The 19,109-nt window shown below is 37.4% G+C and overlaps 1 protein-coding gene across 1 annotated transcript in view; it reads right to left on the bottom strand.

Annotated features, from left to right (window-relative positions):
* Positions 1 to 19,109, bottom strand: part of CDH12 (cadherin 12) — a 172,330-nt gene that overhangs the window by 54,763 nt on the left and 98,458 nt on the right. Inside the window, exons 3-4 of the mRNA XM_070942578.1 lie at positions 18,138 to 18,257; positions 11,358 to 11,525 (exon numbers count right to left, since the gene is read on the bottom strand). Of these exons, the coding sequence (XP_070798679.1) occupies positions 11,358 to 11,525; positions 18,138 to 18,257 (288 nt within the window). The remainder of the gene's footprint in view (positions 1 to 11,357; positions 11,526 to 18,137; positions 18,258 to 19,109) is intronic.

The raw sequence follows: 19,109 nt of genomic DNA, 5'->3' as shown, positions 1-19,109 counted from the left end.
CCCTTCCTTGCTTGAAATATTCCAACACATAGGATAAGCATAGGATAGGATAGGATAGGATAGGATAGGATAGGATAGGATAGGATAGGATAGGACAGGACAGGACAGGACAGGACAGGACAGGACAGGACAGGATAGGATAATCTTAAATTCTTAATATAACCTCTTAAATTTAAGGCACTGAAGACTGATTAGAACATGAAGATGCCCTGTCCATGGAGATCATTAAGGAAGATTTGTTCCCTAGACAGCTATTTGGGATTCTAATTTTGGGTATCTAATTTCTATTTGGGTATCTAATTTTTACTTGATATTTTTTGCTGGCTGTCTTTCTTTCTACTAGGACTGTGCAGAGTTCCTGATTCAAAGTGGAGAAGGCAATTTGAAATACAGATGGATACACACATCACTGCTCTGGCACATCCCTCAATCAAAGATGCATTTTCCTGGGGCTGCATAGCTACTGTCACATGAGTAAATGAAAATGTGCAGCTTATTTAAGGAGCCACTCATAGGTGTGATGTGTTTTTCACATGTGGAATAACTTTATTCCCTTTGAATGTGGATCTCACCTCAACCTCACTTTTTACTATTCTTTCCAGCAACATCTTCAGGAAGTCAATATGCAAAGGGTTCCCTAAAGAAAGTAGGTTAATAAATGACTGCTTTATGGTTTTATGTTACTGAAAGCATAAAAGATTGTAAGCCTGTAAAGTTGAATACATGTGGCCCTCATAATTCTTCATTTCATCATCTCAATTTTTGCACGTTGGTAGTTGCTAAATGCAGATCAGAACATAGGCACAGATAAAGCTTTCATGCAGGTGTGGTTCTTTTGTGTTATTCTACCTAATGGAGAATGTTTGGAAGATGTTTATGTATGCACAAAATAGTGGACGGGGTTTTGCACATGTGTGAAATTTAAAGTCTCATTATCCATAAATTGGTTATCCATACATGGTTGGTTGAAATGGAAGAGCGTGTGCAGGGGGGGAGGGAGGGAGGGGGGGGGAGAGAGAGAAAGACAGAGAGAGGGAGAGGGGGGGGAAGAATTATGCATATATTCCAGTCCACAGCAACTGATTTTATTCTATGAGTAGATGAATGAATAAAATAAGTCATCATTCAATCCAACCACTTGAGATATGGAAGAAAAAGCTTTAAAATCTTTTCCCTCCTCTAGCAGGGATTAAAACTGAGTTTAATCCTAACCCTAACCATCACAGTCTTAATTCAGTTTTCTTTTATGCAAACAATTAAGCTGACTGTTTACTTTTTTTAAAAAAAAAAGTGAATTAAAGTCATGGCAATTTTTCAATTATCAGACTAGAAATTTCTGATATGCGACAATTAAAATGAAAACTAGGTGCAGTTAACTTTGTCAGCAATTGCTTTACCTTTTGTGAACATTATATCAATAAGATACCATCTAGTATTAAAATAAAATAGTGAGTATATTCAAACTAAAGTATTCCTATGGGAGCCCACTGCTATGTATTATATATCTAATTGCTTTTGCATTCTTTCCTCCCAATAAGAAGCAATAACGAAGCAAGGACTGAAATGCTATAAAATATGAATTATCCACTCCATTTAATTGGCTTAATTCTATAATGCAAAATTTGTCAGAGATAATTATTTAGCTTCTATTGCTTAAACAAGTAAATAACACCATTTCACACTGAAAAAGTATGGAAGGAAGGACTTTAATATAATTACCTCTTGTAAATATCCAAGGAAAGGCATTATGCCTCTTGGTCTGTGGTTTATACTACACCTTAATCATAAGCCCACTGCCTGAAGATATAATCCTCAAATTGCAACTATTCATTCAATAACTGTTCAAACTTAAAGCAGCATTGAACAAATAGTAGTTATGCCCAGTCTTGCCTGTTGCAGTACCCCTGCATACACATGATCAAAATTTGGTCTCTTAGCAGCCTGCCCACACTTACATCAGCCACCCCTGATGGCATTTGCAGTTTTCTTCTTGCTGTGGTTGATAAGATATGCCTGGTCTGGCTGTTTGCAAGGAAGCTGCTGGCTGCACTAGTCCTCTTTCCCAAGGCTGCACCCATCTGTTTTACAAATTGCATATGACTTCTTGTGAGGTTTTAGAAGCCTCCGAAGCAGGGCAGCAAGTGTAGGGTAGTAGGGTGGCAAGGCCAGCAGAGTGGCAGAACCAGAGAACTCTGGGTGGCAAAGGGGAAGAGGTGGTGGAGTGTAATAATAATAATAATAATAATAATAATAATAATAATAATAATAATAATAATAATAATAATAATAATAATGGGGAAACTGGCAGAAAAAGCCACGAGTGACTAAGCTAAATATCCCCCATTTGCATACCTTTTCCTAGACCCTCTATGCTTGCACTATGCCAACCACTTGCATATCCTTGCACACCCTCCCCAACCCTCCCTATCCTTCCCTCAAACCCTTGTGCACCCTTGCAATGATAAGTTTGACCATTTGAAGTTGAGACACGGTTGAACAAATGGTGGTTATTACCAATCCTTATGCAGTTTATTGCACTTTCTGATTTTACACCAAGCCTAAGCATCCTGAAGACCCTCAATGTGTTGGGAAAATAATTCCCAGAATTATGTTAGAACAGTCTCTTAGGTTAACCCATTGGATTCCTTTGTTCTTAGCCTACAACCATTCATTCCATGTCCATTCAAAGTTATGAATGGTATCAGCCCTGGAGGCCATCTTTTTCTTTGGATCTTTGGGACTGCAACACTTAGTGCTGTGGGAAACTGGGAGGGGGGATTGCATGGAGTTGTAGAGATATCTAGCCATAATAACATTCTTTTCTCTGGGAGTCAAGGACAGTCAGCCTGCACCTGGAGTGGCGTGACTGGAAGGCATCTCCAGTTGGGATGGTGCATTGATTAGACCATGTGATGGACATGTAGGTGCAGGGGAAGGGACTTGGACTTTCTTTTGGGTGGGGAAAACCTGGAAACATTCAGATTCGGGTTTTTCCAGATGTACCAATATGACATCTCTAATAAAATGGAACATTGAGGAACTTCTGGCCTCAGAGTTTTCTTTTGTTGGGGGTGTTACTTGGAACCCTGACTGATGGTGCTGAATGAATGGTGGTTATGACCACTCCTTGGACTTCCATCCATTCCATCATCTCTATGGTCATGAGATTGCAACCTGGGCACTTGGTAGCTAGTTTGCACTTACAACTAGTTGCAGCATGGCCAACAGTCTACGAGTGGCAGGGCTAGTTGCTCAAAGTAGCAAGACTGAAAGAACCAGCAAAGTGCAAGGGGAAGAAATGGGAAGGATATAAGTGGGTGGGGGGACTTGAAGAAGAGACTCTCCCTTATCTTACCAAGTCTCAAGGCTGGCAGGGCTGGTAATGGCACTGATTAGGTGAGTCTGATCTAACAATAAGTGGGATTCAGTTAATGATGGCAACTGGGACTGCCAGGATTGCTGTCACTAAGCAGTGCAGTCATGTGACATTGCATTTTACAACCACATCACTTAGCAATAGAAATTCTGATCCCAATTGTCATTGTTACTTGAGGATTACCTATATACTAAGATGGTCAGAAAACTACTAGAGTTGCCATAGAACTGTCCTAATATATTTTGCCACTATTATACTGCAATCATTTAGCTTTGAATTTAGAATAAATTTTCAGAATTATATATCAAAGACACCTATTTTATGCCATGTGACAAATACCTGATTTTTCTGGGATTTGGTAACACAAATGAGTCTTCTCCAAATGTATTGGGAAGACTTTCAATATTTCTAGAAAACATCATTACTATCAATAAGTAATTCTGACAACTACAGTCCCAATATAATCTGGTCACAAGCAAGTTGGGCCTGGTGGCTCAGCAGACTAAAAGCATTGTGATTAACAGCAGCTGTCTGCAATTACTGTAAGTTCGAAGCTCATCAGGCTCAAGGTTGACTCAGCCTTCCATCCTTTCTAAGGTAGGTAAAATGAGGACCCAGTTTGTGGGGGCAATAAGCTGACTTTGTATAAATATACAAAAGTATGAAGGCTATTGCTTAATGCATTGTAAGCCGCCCTGAGTCTCCGGAGACGGGCGGCATATAAATCAAATTAAAAAAAAAAAAAAAGTTGAGAAAGAATGCACTAGTGTCTTCTCGGATCATGTCATTCAGAGAGTTGAATTAGTGAAGCCATGTGGCAGAATGAAAAATTACAGTATGAATGATTGGAAATCTGATTCCACTTAAACCCATAGACCCTGCAACCATTTCTTGTGCTGATTGCTGCAGTACAGGACTATCTTTGAGGCTGCAAATTGCTGCAAAATGCAGCAGCTTACTTGTTGGCAAATGGGAGCCTCGGTGCCACCTGCTATTAAAAAAGTGAAAACTCCATTATTTATTAATATGCCTTTGTGTACAATTCAAGGGGCTAGACAAATACATAAAGCCCTTTATAGCTTGGAATCTAAGTAGCTGAATCCTTGCATACTTCAGCTTCACATTCATTGCTTTTAATATTTCCTTTTTCTAGAAAAACCAATATGCGATTCTCTAGAAAAGATATGTGAACATTTCAATCCTACAAATATTCCTCCTTTTTTTTATTGAAAAAGTTTTTCAAATACAAATTTTCCCCCCTTTTTCGCCCCCCTCCCTAACCCCCCCTCCCCCTCCCCTCCCCCTGTGGCTTCTTCAGAGTACAACCCAAATTCATAACAGATTATATAATACTTTACCATCCCCTTGCTCCATCCCCCATATGCTGACCCTTTCTTTCTAATAATATTATTATATCCCCCTTATACTATACATTTTGAAATAACATTCTATTATAACATTATATAATAACTCCTAATTTAGCATAGTAATATTATTATATCCCCCAATTTAACAATTTTTACTCATGATCTACTCTTTTACTCCTCCCCCATACATGTATCTCTTAAATCAAATCTTTTTTGTATATTAATATGACATTTCAAAGCAACCTTCCACTATAAAACTATATAATAAATCCTAATTTAACATTTATTCAACTCATAGTCTGCCCATTTCCTCCACCCCCATAGATATATCTCTTAACTCAAATCTTTTACATATATTCATATCTAAACATAATAGATATATTAATATAACATAATATCCCTTTTCTTCAACTAAACCATCAATAAGCTAACCTATCTCCACCCACATTCCTACAGAACTACCATACATAATAGTTCTTGATCTCTTTATTCTTCTGCCCACACCACTAAGAAGTATTCCCTTATATAAATAAAATCCTCATATGACTTTAAACTTGTAATCCATATAATATCTTCTGTAGTGTCTTTCAGCTGGATTGTTAACTCCATCACCCATATTAGGGTCCTAATTCCAACAGTATGTTCGGTATCTTCAATTACCATCTGCCCCCATCAACAATAGATGTCTTGATATACAACCATCCGAGTGATTTTATATTTGTATTCCATATAGTGTCTATAGTAGTGTCTTTCATCTAAATTATTAATTCCAACCACCGTAATAGGGTAACAACCAGATCTTCTGCGTGCCCCAATCCCATAACTCTCTTGCCTTGTAGCTCAACATAAACGTAATACATTTATCAAAGAATCCAAAATAGATAATTCCAATCCATTCAGTTTAAGGCCCTTTTCACATCCCAAAAGTACAGCACTGCAGAGGTCTGTCACTGTCCTCAGGATAATATAAATCAATACTTTGCCTCAGCTATCTTTTCATATATTCAATCATCTCTTAGATAACTGGCATTGCACTGTTGTTTAGTTTAAAAGTTTTTTGTTTTTTTAAGACCTGCTTCTTCTTTTCTTGACTTTTTGTGGGTTAGATCTCCATCCTGATTTCCTTTCTATAAATTGTATATCAACTATTTGGTCTTCATGCTGATCTATACCTTGATCTTGTTGGTTTTGCTTTTGTGGCTTAAGTCTCCATTCTGGTTTCTTTTCTTTAAGTTGTATATCAACTGATTGATTTCTATGCTGGTCTGTAACTTGATGAATCATCACATTAGAATCCAAAACTGCCTCTCTTGTATTTATAAATAGTCCAGCTGTAACCTCTGAAGGAGAATCCAGAAGCTGCTCATCTACAAAGTCCTCTGTAGCTTGTTATTTTTCCATTACTTCCATCTCTTTCTGCTTATCCTGAATTTCTATCTCTTGTTGATTTTGCTTTTCTTTATTCCACTCATATATTATACATGAAGAAGTTGAACCCATTTTAAGAACCTTATAGTAAAATTCTTCCGCTTTTTCAACAGAGTTTAGTTGATATCTTTCTCCTTGATATCTCAATATTATACCAACTGGGACATCCCACCTGAATGAGATGTTTTGTTTGTTTAGCTCAGTCACCAAAAATCCGAATTTCTTTCTATCTTTTAATATCTTGGGCGGCAACTCTTTATATATCCAGATCTTTCTTCCATACAATTGTAGGGTAGAATTAAAAGATTTTTGCACAATATCATTTCTTATTTCTTTATCTGTAAAATAAATCACCACATCTCTAGGCAATTGCCTTTGCTTTGCAATCCAAGAATTTATTCTATAGGCCTTGTCGATCTTACAAGATACCTCCTCTGGATGAATCTTTAAAATCCCAGCCAAAACTTCAGCAGATATTTTTCTTAAATCATCTCTATTATTTTCCTGTAACCCTCTCATTCTAACCGCAAATTCTGTGAGCCTGTATTGCATCATTGTAACTTCTCTTTCAATCCCTTGTTTTATATTTTCTGTATTATAAACTTCCTTTTTAGACTTTACTTCAGAGCTATTGTCTTGAATATTTATCAATTCATTTTCCATTCTTTGTATTTTGTTGTTCAAATTATAAATCTTATCATCAACTTCCTCCATTTTAGACTCTAATAACTTGATATTTGTATCCATCTTTATAACTATTTCTGAAAAAGCATTAGTCACTGTTACAATCTTTCTTTGTAGGTTATCATACTTTAATTGTATGAATTCTTTAATTTCTTGCTTGAATTTTTCAAAATTCTGGTTCACAATCTCGTCATGTCTTGCCATTTCCTTCAAAACAAATTCTTTTAAATTAAAACCATCCTTCTGAGTCTGTAAACTCGAAACTTGCTCACCTATTTGTAAATGGGGGAAACCCCCCCCCCACTGCTTGTTTGTCTGGCTTTGTTAATTTTAACGCCATCCTGCCACACAGACAAACTCTTTTTAAGAAAGAGGACTACTCTTTCAATATCAGATCTCCAAGGAAAAAAAAGAAACTTAGAATAGAAATTTTTTTCTTTTCTCTATTCTAGCCAGCACTGTTTGCTCCGCTACTTTGTAATTTGTTACGGAAGGACTTTCACTTTCGGCTACTTTTCAAGCCTCAGCGGTCGCCATTTTAAGCTTTTTTTTCCCTTCGCTTAGAAACGCTTATAAAATCATTAAAAATACTTGCAATTTAGGGTCCCAAGTCCAGATCTCATCCTCTTTAATTAAGCAATCTGTTGTTTTCATTGAAAGGCTTGATCTCGTCGCCTGGCTCTGCAAGAGGCAGAGGTCTCCCGAAGCCCGGAGCAGCAGCGAGGGAAATAGGGAGCCTCATCCTGCTTCGTCCCCAAGAGTAAAACAAAAACTCTGGGGACTTCGCAGAGGGTTCTACCTACCCTCGCCTGCTCTATCTCACATTTCCTTATGGAAATGGAGTTTTTCGAGCCGCCTTTCAGATGTAAATGTGACTCTTTACGAGCGAAGGGGCTGGCGGTCTCAAAGGACCGTCTGGTGGCGACGGAAATCAAACTGGAAGCCAAATATTCCTCCTTAATGAGAGGAAGAAAAGGGAAGGGAAAGAGGAGTAGGAGAGAGGGTTAGAAAGGGAGGAAGAAGAGAGGAGTGGGGGAAGGGAAGGGGAAGTAGGAAAGAGGAGAGGAAGAATGAAAAAAGTAGGAAGAGATGGAGGAAGGAAGAGAAGGGGAGGAGAACAGGAAAAGTTGTGGTAAAATAAAGGCAGGTAAATGGTAAAAGAGCAGACCCAAACAACTAAAAATGAAAGTTAAAAAATAAGATGAATGGAAAATGATGGATGAAAGAATGTACATTTAAATATGTTTATGAAAAATAAAAACATTTTTTTGAAAAAAAATATTCCTCCTTAATGAAACCAATATGTATAACCAGATAATTTAAATATTTATGAATAAGCACTGCTTTCATGTAAGAAATGGCAATCATTTAGAAAGTCGGCCTTATAAGAATAATGTTGAATAAGACATGGAAATTCTTTACAAAAATACTTTCCTTCTAATGGAATTTTTTAAAGTTGTATGTTGTTATAATGATGTGAGTGGCCAACAATTTATAATAATTATAATAGTTTATAATTATTTATAATTTATAATAATTTATAGTAATAGTTCATAATAATTAGATATTTGTCTTTCTCCCAGATTTCTCCCATAAAGCTACAAACTGCTGAATGAGACAATGTTGCTAATCACTGTATCCACTTAAGGCACCAGGCTAGAAAGCAGAACACTGTGAGTTCAAATCCCATTTTAGATATGGACCAGTCTCTCTCTCTCTCTCTCTCTCTCTCTCTCTCTCTCTCTCTCTCTCTCTCTCTCTCTCTCTCTCTCTCTCTCTCTCTCCCTCTCCCTCTCCCTCTCCCTCTCCCTCTCCCTCTCCCTCTCCCTCTCCCTCCCTCCCTCCCTCTCTCTCTCTCTCTCTCTCAGCCTAATGCACCTCACAGGGTTCTTGTGGGGAAAATAGAAGGAGGAATATGTGTTGCATATGTTCCACCATCTTGAATTATTTGTAACAATAATAAAGATTGAATGTAAATAAATAAATAGGGGAGAATTAAAGGGTCGATGTAGCCCTAAACTACCCTAAACAAAATATTAAACAAACTGGATATAAAACAAATACCAGCTTTTATGATTAAAAGAAAGCAACAAATGCATATCGCCATGCTTTTACATATTAAGAATTTGGTCATTAGAACTGAGTCTCAAAGTCACATGTATTTGTTGGCATGGATGGAATTTGTCCTCAGTTAGAGAACTGGTGTGGGTAAGACTATGGTTTGTACAATAATTTTCCATTAAAGCACAGTACACTTTGGTGAAGCCTTGAATTGGAAAATTGCTACAGGTTATGTTAATTTTTAATTTCATTATGTGATCTTTCTGTCCGAGCTTGTGCTGCTTGTGTTTTTCTCTTCCCAACAAAGGGCAAAGGCTGTTTCAGTTTTTGTGCCTGTTTATGTGATGGAGAGAAAAGATCTTCAACTTTAGCACTGAGCAGAACAGAAGGGCAGGCTTTTTTGACAGCAAAAGTGTCACTTTTAACTTTATACTGAGCTGTAAAATTCATTCACAGGAAGTGTAAACAGGCCTTATCACTCATTGGTTTAAAAGAAAAAGAAATAACTCTGAATTGCGTGTTGCAAGAATTATTTCTCTTTTGCGCTTGGAAATATTGACGTGTATTAAGCTGCAAACCAAGTGATATCAGGACCTAGGCTTAAGCAATAGTGGGAGCAGAAAAAACACTGCAATTGTGAGAACTACATGAAATCAAACATCAGGCAAAATATCTCTTCGTGAATTCTCTGGATAAGTCAGATGTTGTACTTATCTTCTAACGTGATACTTAAGAGGAATGATAGAACTGCTTAAGCTATGGAGAAAATATCAGAAAGGTAGTCCATTCTGATTCTATTAGCATCCGAAGAGAAAACAAGTTTAATGTCAGTTATAAGGCCGTTAAAACTAATTAATCCAACTATATGATCTGATTCACTCATTGCATTAGGGCAAACCATGGTACTGATTTTATTATTTAATTACATTTATTATAGCCACTCACTTCCATAGATGTTGTGCAAATCAAATTTTGCATGCCTGCGTGCATAAACCTCATTCTTGTAATCTAGCTACTCGTTTTTATAGACAAGGAACTCTATTAGAAGAGGCTACATTCTGACAGGTATCCCCTGTCAGAAAATTCAGCAAACAAATATGCTTTTGTTCCTTTAACAACTTTGGGCACCTTAGCTAAATGCTGCAAAAAATATATTCACAAAACATAGCTGAAGAAGGAAATGTAAAACTTGAAAAATTAGGTTCCCCAAAATTGAATCATTAAGAACATTAAAAAGCTTCCTCCTGAGCTGTTGCATTAGGAATCCACTTTGGTTCTAAAAGCAGTTTGTCTCATCAGTTTCATCATAGAGAAAACAAAATGCATCACTAATGTTAAAAGTATTCAGGGTAAGACTCACATAAAATATCTTCTTGAGGGCATGAGTGTGGGATGGGTTGTGTTATAGAGTATAGGGGAAATAAGAATCCTGTCTTTTTAACATCCTTAATGCATAAAGTATTTTAATTATCCCCAAAAGGTTCTCAGAGTAGATTAAGGATTAGAAACAAGGCAGTCAGGTACTTTCAGTCCTACAGTCTGAAAGATATGGTAGCACAAGGGTAGACAGAGGAAAGACCATCAAAGCAAGCTTAGACACTAATTATGTAAGCTATAATTCTGACTAGTTCTTATGAAATATTTCAGTAGCATAATGAAAGCTGCTGGCTAAATGAAAAATGGAGAGAACCCAAATTAGCATGTTCCTCATCGGAGACAATGGGTGTAATGGTTGCTAATACTGTAACAAAGAGTTGGGGAAAAGATAAAAGCAATGTCTACTAGTAGGAAGTTGGACTATACATACTCACAAACACACATAATATCTCTAACAGGTTGAGGGTGGGGAATCTTAATTCCCCCCCCCCACAATTCTTTTGTACGTAATGCTTCATCCCAATTTACTCAAATTCCCATTTCTTTTCCTAATGTTTTGAGAAATTATAAGTTGTCTATGTACAGTTCAATTGATGACAAATGATATACATTAAATTCTGGGTTAAGAATGCCCTACATTAAGGATGTATAGTTAAGACAGAGTCTGTTGTAGCAAAATTTGAGTTAAAAATACAATAATTCAAGTTAAATACACAATGGTTCGAGTGCAATACACTATATATAGTATTATGAATAACACATTTGTACAGTTTTTGTACAAATTCAGCTTAAGGACATATTTCAGGAACAGAACTTGTCTTTAAACTGGGGACTGTTTGCAATGATAAATAATATTCTGATTATCTGACAGGATAAATTCTGACACATTATATATGGTATCAAGAGACAAAAACTGTAATATCTGTTTTCTGTTAACAACTTTCATAGCAAGGTCTCTAGATTGTAGACTGTAAAAAAAAAAAAAAAACCAAATCAACCCACTTGGTTTCTTGTCCCATTTAGCATAATCTCTTTCATTCTGAGTTTGATAATAGAAAACTTACTCTTGGGAAATCTTGGTGGGTTGTCATTGACATCAGTCAGAGTGATATTCACTGTTGTGGTTCCAGCCAGTCCCCCGAGTTGACCTCCCATGTCTTTTGCTTGAATGAGAACTTGATATTGTTCCTTAACTTCTCTGTCCATGTTTGGCAAGGCTGTTCTTATAACACCTTTAGGAAGGAAAAATACTGTCTTTGTTAACTATTTATTTATGAAACAGAATTCAGAATAGTTTAAGATGTGTCCCCTAGCACATATATCATTTGGTACTCATTGCTGTCCAGAGACAAGGAATTCTATACTATGATATTACAAGGTAATAAAACGATGCTCCGGAATTTTTGCATTGCATCATTTCCATCTGCCAGTTTAAAAATAGTTTCCTATGAACAGTATTAAATTTGGACAAAGTTGTTGACGTCCCTATATCATCTTCTTTTGGGACTGAGGATTGAGCAAGGCATATATTTCAACTATGGGTATCAAGGGAAGTCCTACATTAGGTAGAATGAAGCAGCAGGTTTAAGTAGAAGACTGGAGCAGGGAATATATTGTGGCCAAGTCTCCATCTGATATCTTCCCAATCAGTCACCTTTGTTGTATTTCAGCGACTCCAGAATACCATGCCATATGGGTCCATCCATTTCCATAGGTTCCTGAATGTGATTCAATGTGCTGGCTATCTCCTATAAAGCCCTACAGGCTATTTGTGGGACTGCTTCTCCTCCATTGTTTCTGATCACCCTACCAGATGCAGCAGAGGGAGCATCCTCCATGTGTCCTTCACTAATTATACCACCTTGTTGGGCCCTGGAGTTATGCCTTCTCAGTGACTGCATCTGCACTATGGAACAAAATCCCTCCCTCGTCCCCCTCAAAATCTGGATATGATCCTGTTACCCTTTCAAAAGGTTCCAAAAACATGATTGCTCCTCCACATATATGAGCAATCTCTGATGTTGGTGATGTGTTTTATTTTTGTGATTGGACTTTGTATTTTAACCTTGGGCACCACATGTTTTGTTTTTGTTTTATTCCCTGTACATCACCCACAGTCACTTTGAGATGAGTAGTCATGTGCATTATTTAACTAAAATAAATAAATCAAATAAATGGTCTTTTTAGGGAGTCCTGAGCATCCGAGGTGGTTGTGGTATTGGCTAGTACGGAAGGATATGCAAGAGGAAACAGGATGGAAGTAATGTGTTTTCCTTTAACCTCAGGCAATAGGTCCTGTTAAAATATCCCAGTGGGAACTTCCCTGACTGATGAATTTGGAACCAGGCTGAACTCAGATAAACCCCGAGGCTGAAAGTATATTGGGCATTTGCTGACATACTGAAGAGAGGAACTGGATTTATCTGGTAAAGGACACTGTTTGAGAGAAGAACAATATAATTATATTTATGCATGTATTGAACAAATAATTCTAGTCTTTCTAATAATTCAGTGCAAGAGCAACTGGCTGTCATTCCACCAAAACGCTACCTAATAAAACAGTAAATTTTCCCATCCAAATGTTTATTGTGACATGTCTTCTATTTAGAAATAAAAAACAAAAATAATTGGCATGTTTATAAGTGCCCATATGTAATATTTCCTTCTTTCTTGATTTCTGCTCCAATTGTCAGTAAAATAGAAACAGTCTTTTGAAAAGCAAGTATGTTTGTGTTGTGACATAAACCCTTAGCCAAAATAAATAACTGTATGTAGTTAACTTTCAAGACGAGAAATATTGAAGATTCATTAACTATTTTTTGTACTGCCATACTATAGAGAGATACTCTATCATGTGTCCATTCACAAAAGTTTTAGAGCACAATAACATTGTGAGGTTGTAAACTGAAAATACTAGCTCACCAGAAGGGGAATAAATATACATGTTATAGACATAGATATTAGTGATATCGATGGGGACATGGTGGCTCAGTGGCTAAGATTCTGAGCTTGTCGATCAAAATGTCGGCAGTTCAGTGGTTCGAATCCCTAGTGCCATGTAATGGGATGAGCCCCTGTTACTTGTCCCAGCTTCTGCCAACCTAGCAGTTCGAAAGAACGTAAAAATGCAAGTAGAAAAATAGGGACCACCTTTGGTGGGAAGGTAACAGGGTTCCATGTGACTTTGGCGTTTAGTCATGCCGGCCACATGACCATGGAGACGTCTTCGGACAGTGCTGGCTCTTCGGCTTTGAAACAGAGATGAGCACTGCCCCCTAGAGTCGGGAACGACTAGCACGTATGTGCGAGGGGAACCTTTACCTATTAGTGATATCAGGGACATTAAAAATAGATACACAGTCATATAGCACTGCAATATAAGCTAAATATCTGATGTGGGAACAGAACATTTGTTTCTAACGCATAGATTTCTTTTCACTTAGTTTTGTAATGTTGAAAAAACAACAAAGATCAAAAGCAGAAAGAAACTAATGGTCAGAAAAATGAGAAACTGAGGGAAAGCACAACTGATAGATATACCCAACACTAATTTTCAAGGCTAATCCTTCTTCCTATCACCCAAGTGTAAATTGATAATTACAGCAATAAATAAACTCAAGGCCTCCAAAGGAAATAGAATTGGGCTGAGCGAGAACAAAGATGGTTTTCTTGATTGTCTTTTGCCAAAGCTTACCCATTCAAAAATAAATGTAAATCACTGAATTTGCCTCAAGGGGAATGATTTTTTTTTCTTTACATTAACATGATTTCTTTTTCTAAATAGCTTTAGGCTAGTTCCTCATCATTTAGATGTCTTGGGTATTTGCAATTATAGTTATGTCCTTAAGTGTTTAGTGCTGTTCAGTTATAATTGTACCTTTTAAGTAATACATTTTAAACTGTGAAATGGTATATTTCATCCATTTTGCTGCTGACTATTGAGGTTTGCCAGCATTATTAGGAGAATGGAAATGACTCCCCAATTCCAACATTAAGAAAAGAAAAACAATCTGTAGATTGATCTATTCTAGGATGAAGGCAAGAAAATGCTATTGTAGACTGGAGAAGTGCAGGGAATGAAAGAAAGAAGTTCCAATAGCCAAAATCCACATCTAAAAATATTTCGATAGTCAGGTTCAACACCCTATTATTAGAATGCTACTTTGGCTAGGAAAACAGAAAAGGCATAATTTTGTTAAGAATTTTCAACAGGGTTGTAATGGTTTTTGTAAGGATTGAAATTGGTGCAATAGTTCTTATTTGGAGTCAATAACTTTTGCCTTCCTATATCCTGTATCCATGCTGGAGAACATTGTTATGTCAACCACAATTTAAGTATCTCTAGGCCATATGAAAATGGCAAAATATCCATTAACTCAGAAAGATAGAATGAAAAAGTATATAGTTTAAACTCTGGAGCACAGCGCTATATAGACTATGTTTTGTGTACTATGGGGGAATATATATGGTATGTACAGATACCCCTTTATCTGTGATATAAAGACAAATCAGGTTATATCTGAGGGCCTACTGATCAGTAGATCAAGTCCTAAATAACAAGTTAAGCATCTGTAGAGCTTACATTTTATAGTTGATCCTAATCACACCCGGTCTTCCGGGTGCGATTCAAGGTGTTGGTCACCACTTTTAAAGCGCTCCATGGCATAGGACCTGGGTACCTTCGAGACCGACTTCTGCCACCAATAGCCTCCCACCGACTAGTTCGCTCCCACAGAGAGGGTCTCCTCAGGGTGCCATCGGCCAAGTTATGCCGGCTGGTGACACCCAGGGGGAGGGCCTTCTCTGTGGGAGCCCCAGCCCTGTGGAATCAACTGCCCCCGGAAGTGCATAAGATCTCCGACCTCAAGGCATTTCGCTGTGCACTCAAGACCCTGTTGTTCCACCAGGCCGGGCTATCAACATAATAATTTTAAATTGGGTTTTTTAAATTTCTGGGGTTTTAAATTGAGCCAAATTATTTAATAATTTTAAATTATTTTAATTGATGTTTGCCTTGTGCTTTTAATAGGCTGTACACCGCCCTGAGTCCTTCGGGAGAAGAGCGGTATAGAAATAAAATTATTCTTATTCTTATTCTTATTCTAATATGAAGCCTGTGTCTTTTGTTCATCCTATGATGAATAACCTTAATGTCTTTGCAATGCTAAGTATTTAAAACTGAAATTCACTTGCTCCTGCTTTGGTGGTTCCTTCAGCTATAATTAATAAAGAAGAAAAGAACAGCAGATTTTCCTAAGGGTATTTCTGTATTGTCATTCACCTGATCCAAAAATGTTGTAAAAGACACAGGAGTTTGGATTTTAAAACTTCTCTATTGCCAGTGAGATCTAATTAAGGGAAAACATTAAAAAGAGGTGATTTTTATCTCCTGGAGCAAGTGGAAGAGGGAGGTAGCTCATCCAAATTAAAAATAAAATAAAATAAAATAAAGCTACTGATTCACTTTTCTGATATGTTCTTTTGTTAAAACAGAGTATATTTGACAAGGAACATGACCTCTGGAGAGCTTGTGCTGTGTTATGCTGCTTCCATCTCCACGCATTGATTAGCCAGGAAGCAAGGGTTTTTAATACTCCATTTGACATTCAAGTAGGGACTCATTGGGAAAACAAATTCCATTTTCAGAAAGGAGGCAGACCAGCAGCCCTGTCTGCCTTGCATTCAAGGCACACAATTGGCAGCATTTAGTGTGGAACATTTTGGTTAAGTCATTGAATTATTAAATACAGAAGCAGGAATGACATTTCAAAATATAGGACAAGATATGCAATTAACTGTCCTCCAATCCCATGAGCATTTCTGTCTGTTTATGCATCTACCCACCACATCCAATGACCTCCAAACAACAAGGCTGACATTAACATCCATTTCCCATCCTCCAATCCGCTACCTGCCAAAAGCAGGCTGCTGAGGGAAAAAAGGACAGATTTCCATTGAACACCAATGTTCATTAAAATACCAGATTAAAATATAATTATAGGAGCTTATCAGCATAGCACATGCTCCAAAGTCCCTACCACTCACATATTTTATATGTAGTTAACACAAGATTGCTGTAAATTGATGGAAGAAATATACATAGCTATGCTTTTTTTTTTTTCCATAGAGAGATTGTATTCTTGGAATAATTGATCAGCCAGGAAGCAAAGGGTTTTTAATATTCTATATGTCAATCAAGAAGACAGTCATTGGGAAAAAAAACAAAAATAAAACAATCCCAGCTATTCTAAGGGAAATGGGGCTTGCATGGTAGAACCAGAAGGTGCATCTCTTAAACAAATGTTCCCTCAGAGACAAACATGTAAAAGAAGACTATTAGGTTTAAGAGAGGGATGTCACGAGAAGCTACTTTTTTATGTCAAAAATAGGCAGCTTTTTTTAAAAATCGATCTAAATATATTTAATAGCATTCATGGGATTCCTAGTTCTATATATTCTATATTACGGGTGTCAACTCACTGCATCACGTTGCCATCACATGACATTTCACAATGTTTTCCCCCTTCGTGGAGCTGGGGTGGGCATGGCCTGCACGTGATGCATCTGGCCCGCAGGCCACCAGTTTGACACCCCTGTAATCTATATCATTTGATGGCAACTAATAGTTACTACTACTGCACTAACATTTGTGGGGAAAAAATGCTATGAATAAAATGATTTCCTTCTCTATTGTTATGCTACATTATAATAGCCACGCAAGCTATCGTGGATGCACCTAGATACACCCACATTACACCAATTCTCTGAGAGCTGCACTGGCTCCCTATTGGTCTCCAGGCACAATTCAAGGTGTTGGTTATTACCTTTAAAGCCCTACATGGCTCAAGACCAGGTTATCTTCGAGACCGCCTTCTACCACATAGCTCCCAGCGACCGGTAAGATCCCACAGAGTTGGTCGCCTCCGGGTCCCATCATCTAAACAATGCCGGCTGGCGGGCCCACGGGGGAAGGCCTTCTCTGTGGCTGCCCCAGCTCTCTGGAACCAGTTACCTCCTGAGGTCCAGACCACCCCCACACTATTGGCCTTCCAAAAAGTGGTGAAGACCTGGCTTTTCCGGCAGGCCTGGGGCTGTTGATCTCACTGTTGCGATCTTGTGAGATCTGGCCATGAATGGTGTGAATGGGTTTTAATGTTTTAATGTTTAAATGTTTTTATAATTTTTTTTTAAAATGCATTGTAAGCCGCCCTGAGTCTTCAGAGAAGGGCGGCATATAAATTGAATTAATAAATTGAATTAATAAAAATGAGAACTGTAGAGCTGTGCATTTCCAGATAGTGCTGAACTAGAAATCCTAACAGTGGCCAGAATGGGGGATAAAGCCAGATAAGGGTTAAGTTCTGGAGATCCATAGTTTCCTTGCAACTGCCCAAATTAATATTCTAAACCAGCTGCCTAATTTTGGTTAGAAATAGAACGGCACGAATGCAGCTCAGCTAAGAAAGCTTTTGGTTAAATTGCCAAGCTCATGCAAGTTGGAACTGTTCCAGTGCGGTCCTGAATGCTACTCCTATTTCATATAATAGAACCCTCAGTAAAATGAAAATAGCTATATCACACAATCACAGAATTTTTCTTATGCAACAGGACCTGTACAGTTCTTTAACATCTGTTTAGTCCTTTTGTTCAGCAGTTGCTTCTGAAGTGGGAATACAGTTGTATTATCAAAAGAAAGCAGTTGGCATTTTTCAGTGAGCATTAATGGCATTTCTTTTCTTCCTTTGTAATTAGATAAAGAGTGTGGAGATACAGTAAGTGCCAAATCAGCCTGAAACATGGAAGAGAAAAGAAGAAAACACTCCAAAGGACTGAATGTCAGTTACCTGTTTTGGGATCAATGGAGAAATATGGCTGTCCCTGAAGAATGCTATAAACCACTCTGGCACTGTTTCCATAGGTTGGGTCATCAGCATCGGTTGCTTTGACCTGCAGCACATATGCCCCTGTGAAAGGAACAACACATAAAGCTAAACAGATAAAACAGTAAAATAACACTTTAAAACTAGCACAGTCTTGGGTATATCTTTTGTGATGCAACATATGTTTATTATAACAATGTCCTAAAATTCTGGGTTTTGTAACCATAAAATTTCAAGGTGGCAAAACATACACAAATAGGATTTGGTCTAATTTGCTCAGTTTTGTTTTTTGTTTTTCTTTCCTAAGCAATAGAGCACTTGGTCATTTGGGAATGTTAAGACTCTCATTTTGCCTTGAGCAACTGTTACCCTAAATAGACAGGCAACTCTATGAGACAAAGAGTCTTTCTTAATTCTAAACCAATCTAAAGTCACTTTTTTAAAAAAATCACATAAGCATTATTATGAGGGGAGGATTTGAAACTACTTCAAATGCATTTACAAATGGGGAGATTTACATCAGTCATTTCGGGCAGTGATTGTATGGTGGTCAGACATAGAGCTAAAATGGGAAGATTCAAGTTCAAAACACCATTCAGCTGTGAAGATTTTTGGATTATTTTGAATGAAATCATTTATTCCCAGCCTATTTCAAAGGACTGTTGTGAGGATGGAAGGACAAAACATCAAATGTACATTGATCACATATAACAAAAGTGAAATATACACACCCAAAAGAAAAACTTAAATATATAATCTATCTTTTTCTTGGTGGAATGGGAACTCTGTAAAAGATTTTAAAGTCTCCATATTGCTGTTTTGTAGTAGGAAGATCTCAGAGGCTCAGGATGGGCTTTTTCAATCAAGCACTGGAAGAGTTAGTAAAGCTTTATAATGGTGAAAGTATATAAAGAGCTGGTAAAAATACTCATACCA

Source organism: Pituophis catenifer, unplaced genomic scaffold, assembly GCF_029215685.1.
Source record: "Pituophis catenifer annectens isolate HBS135680 unplaced genomic scaffold, rPitCat1.0.hap2 SCAF_3, whole genome shotgun sequence".
Classification (NCBI taxonomy): domain Eukaryota; kingdom Metazoa; phylum Chordata; class Lepidosauria; order Squamata; family Colubridae; genus Pituophis; species Pituophis catenifer.
The sequence above is the reverse complement of the archived record's forward strand: the minus strand, read 5'-3'. Positions and strand labels throughout refer to the sequence as shown.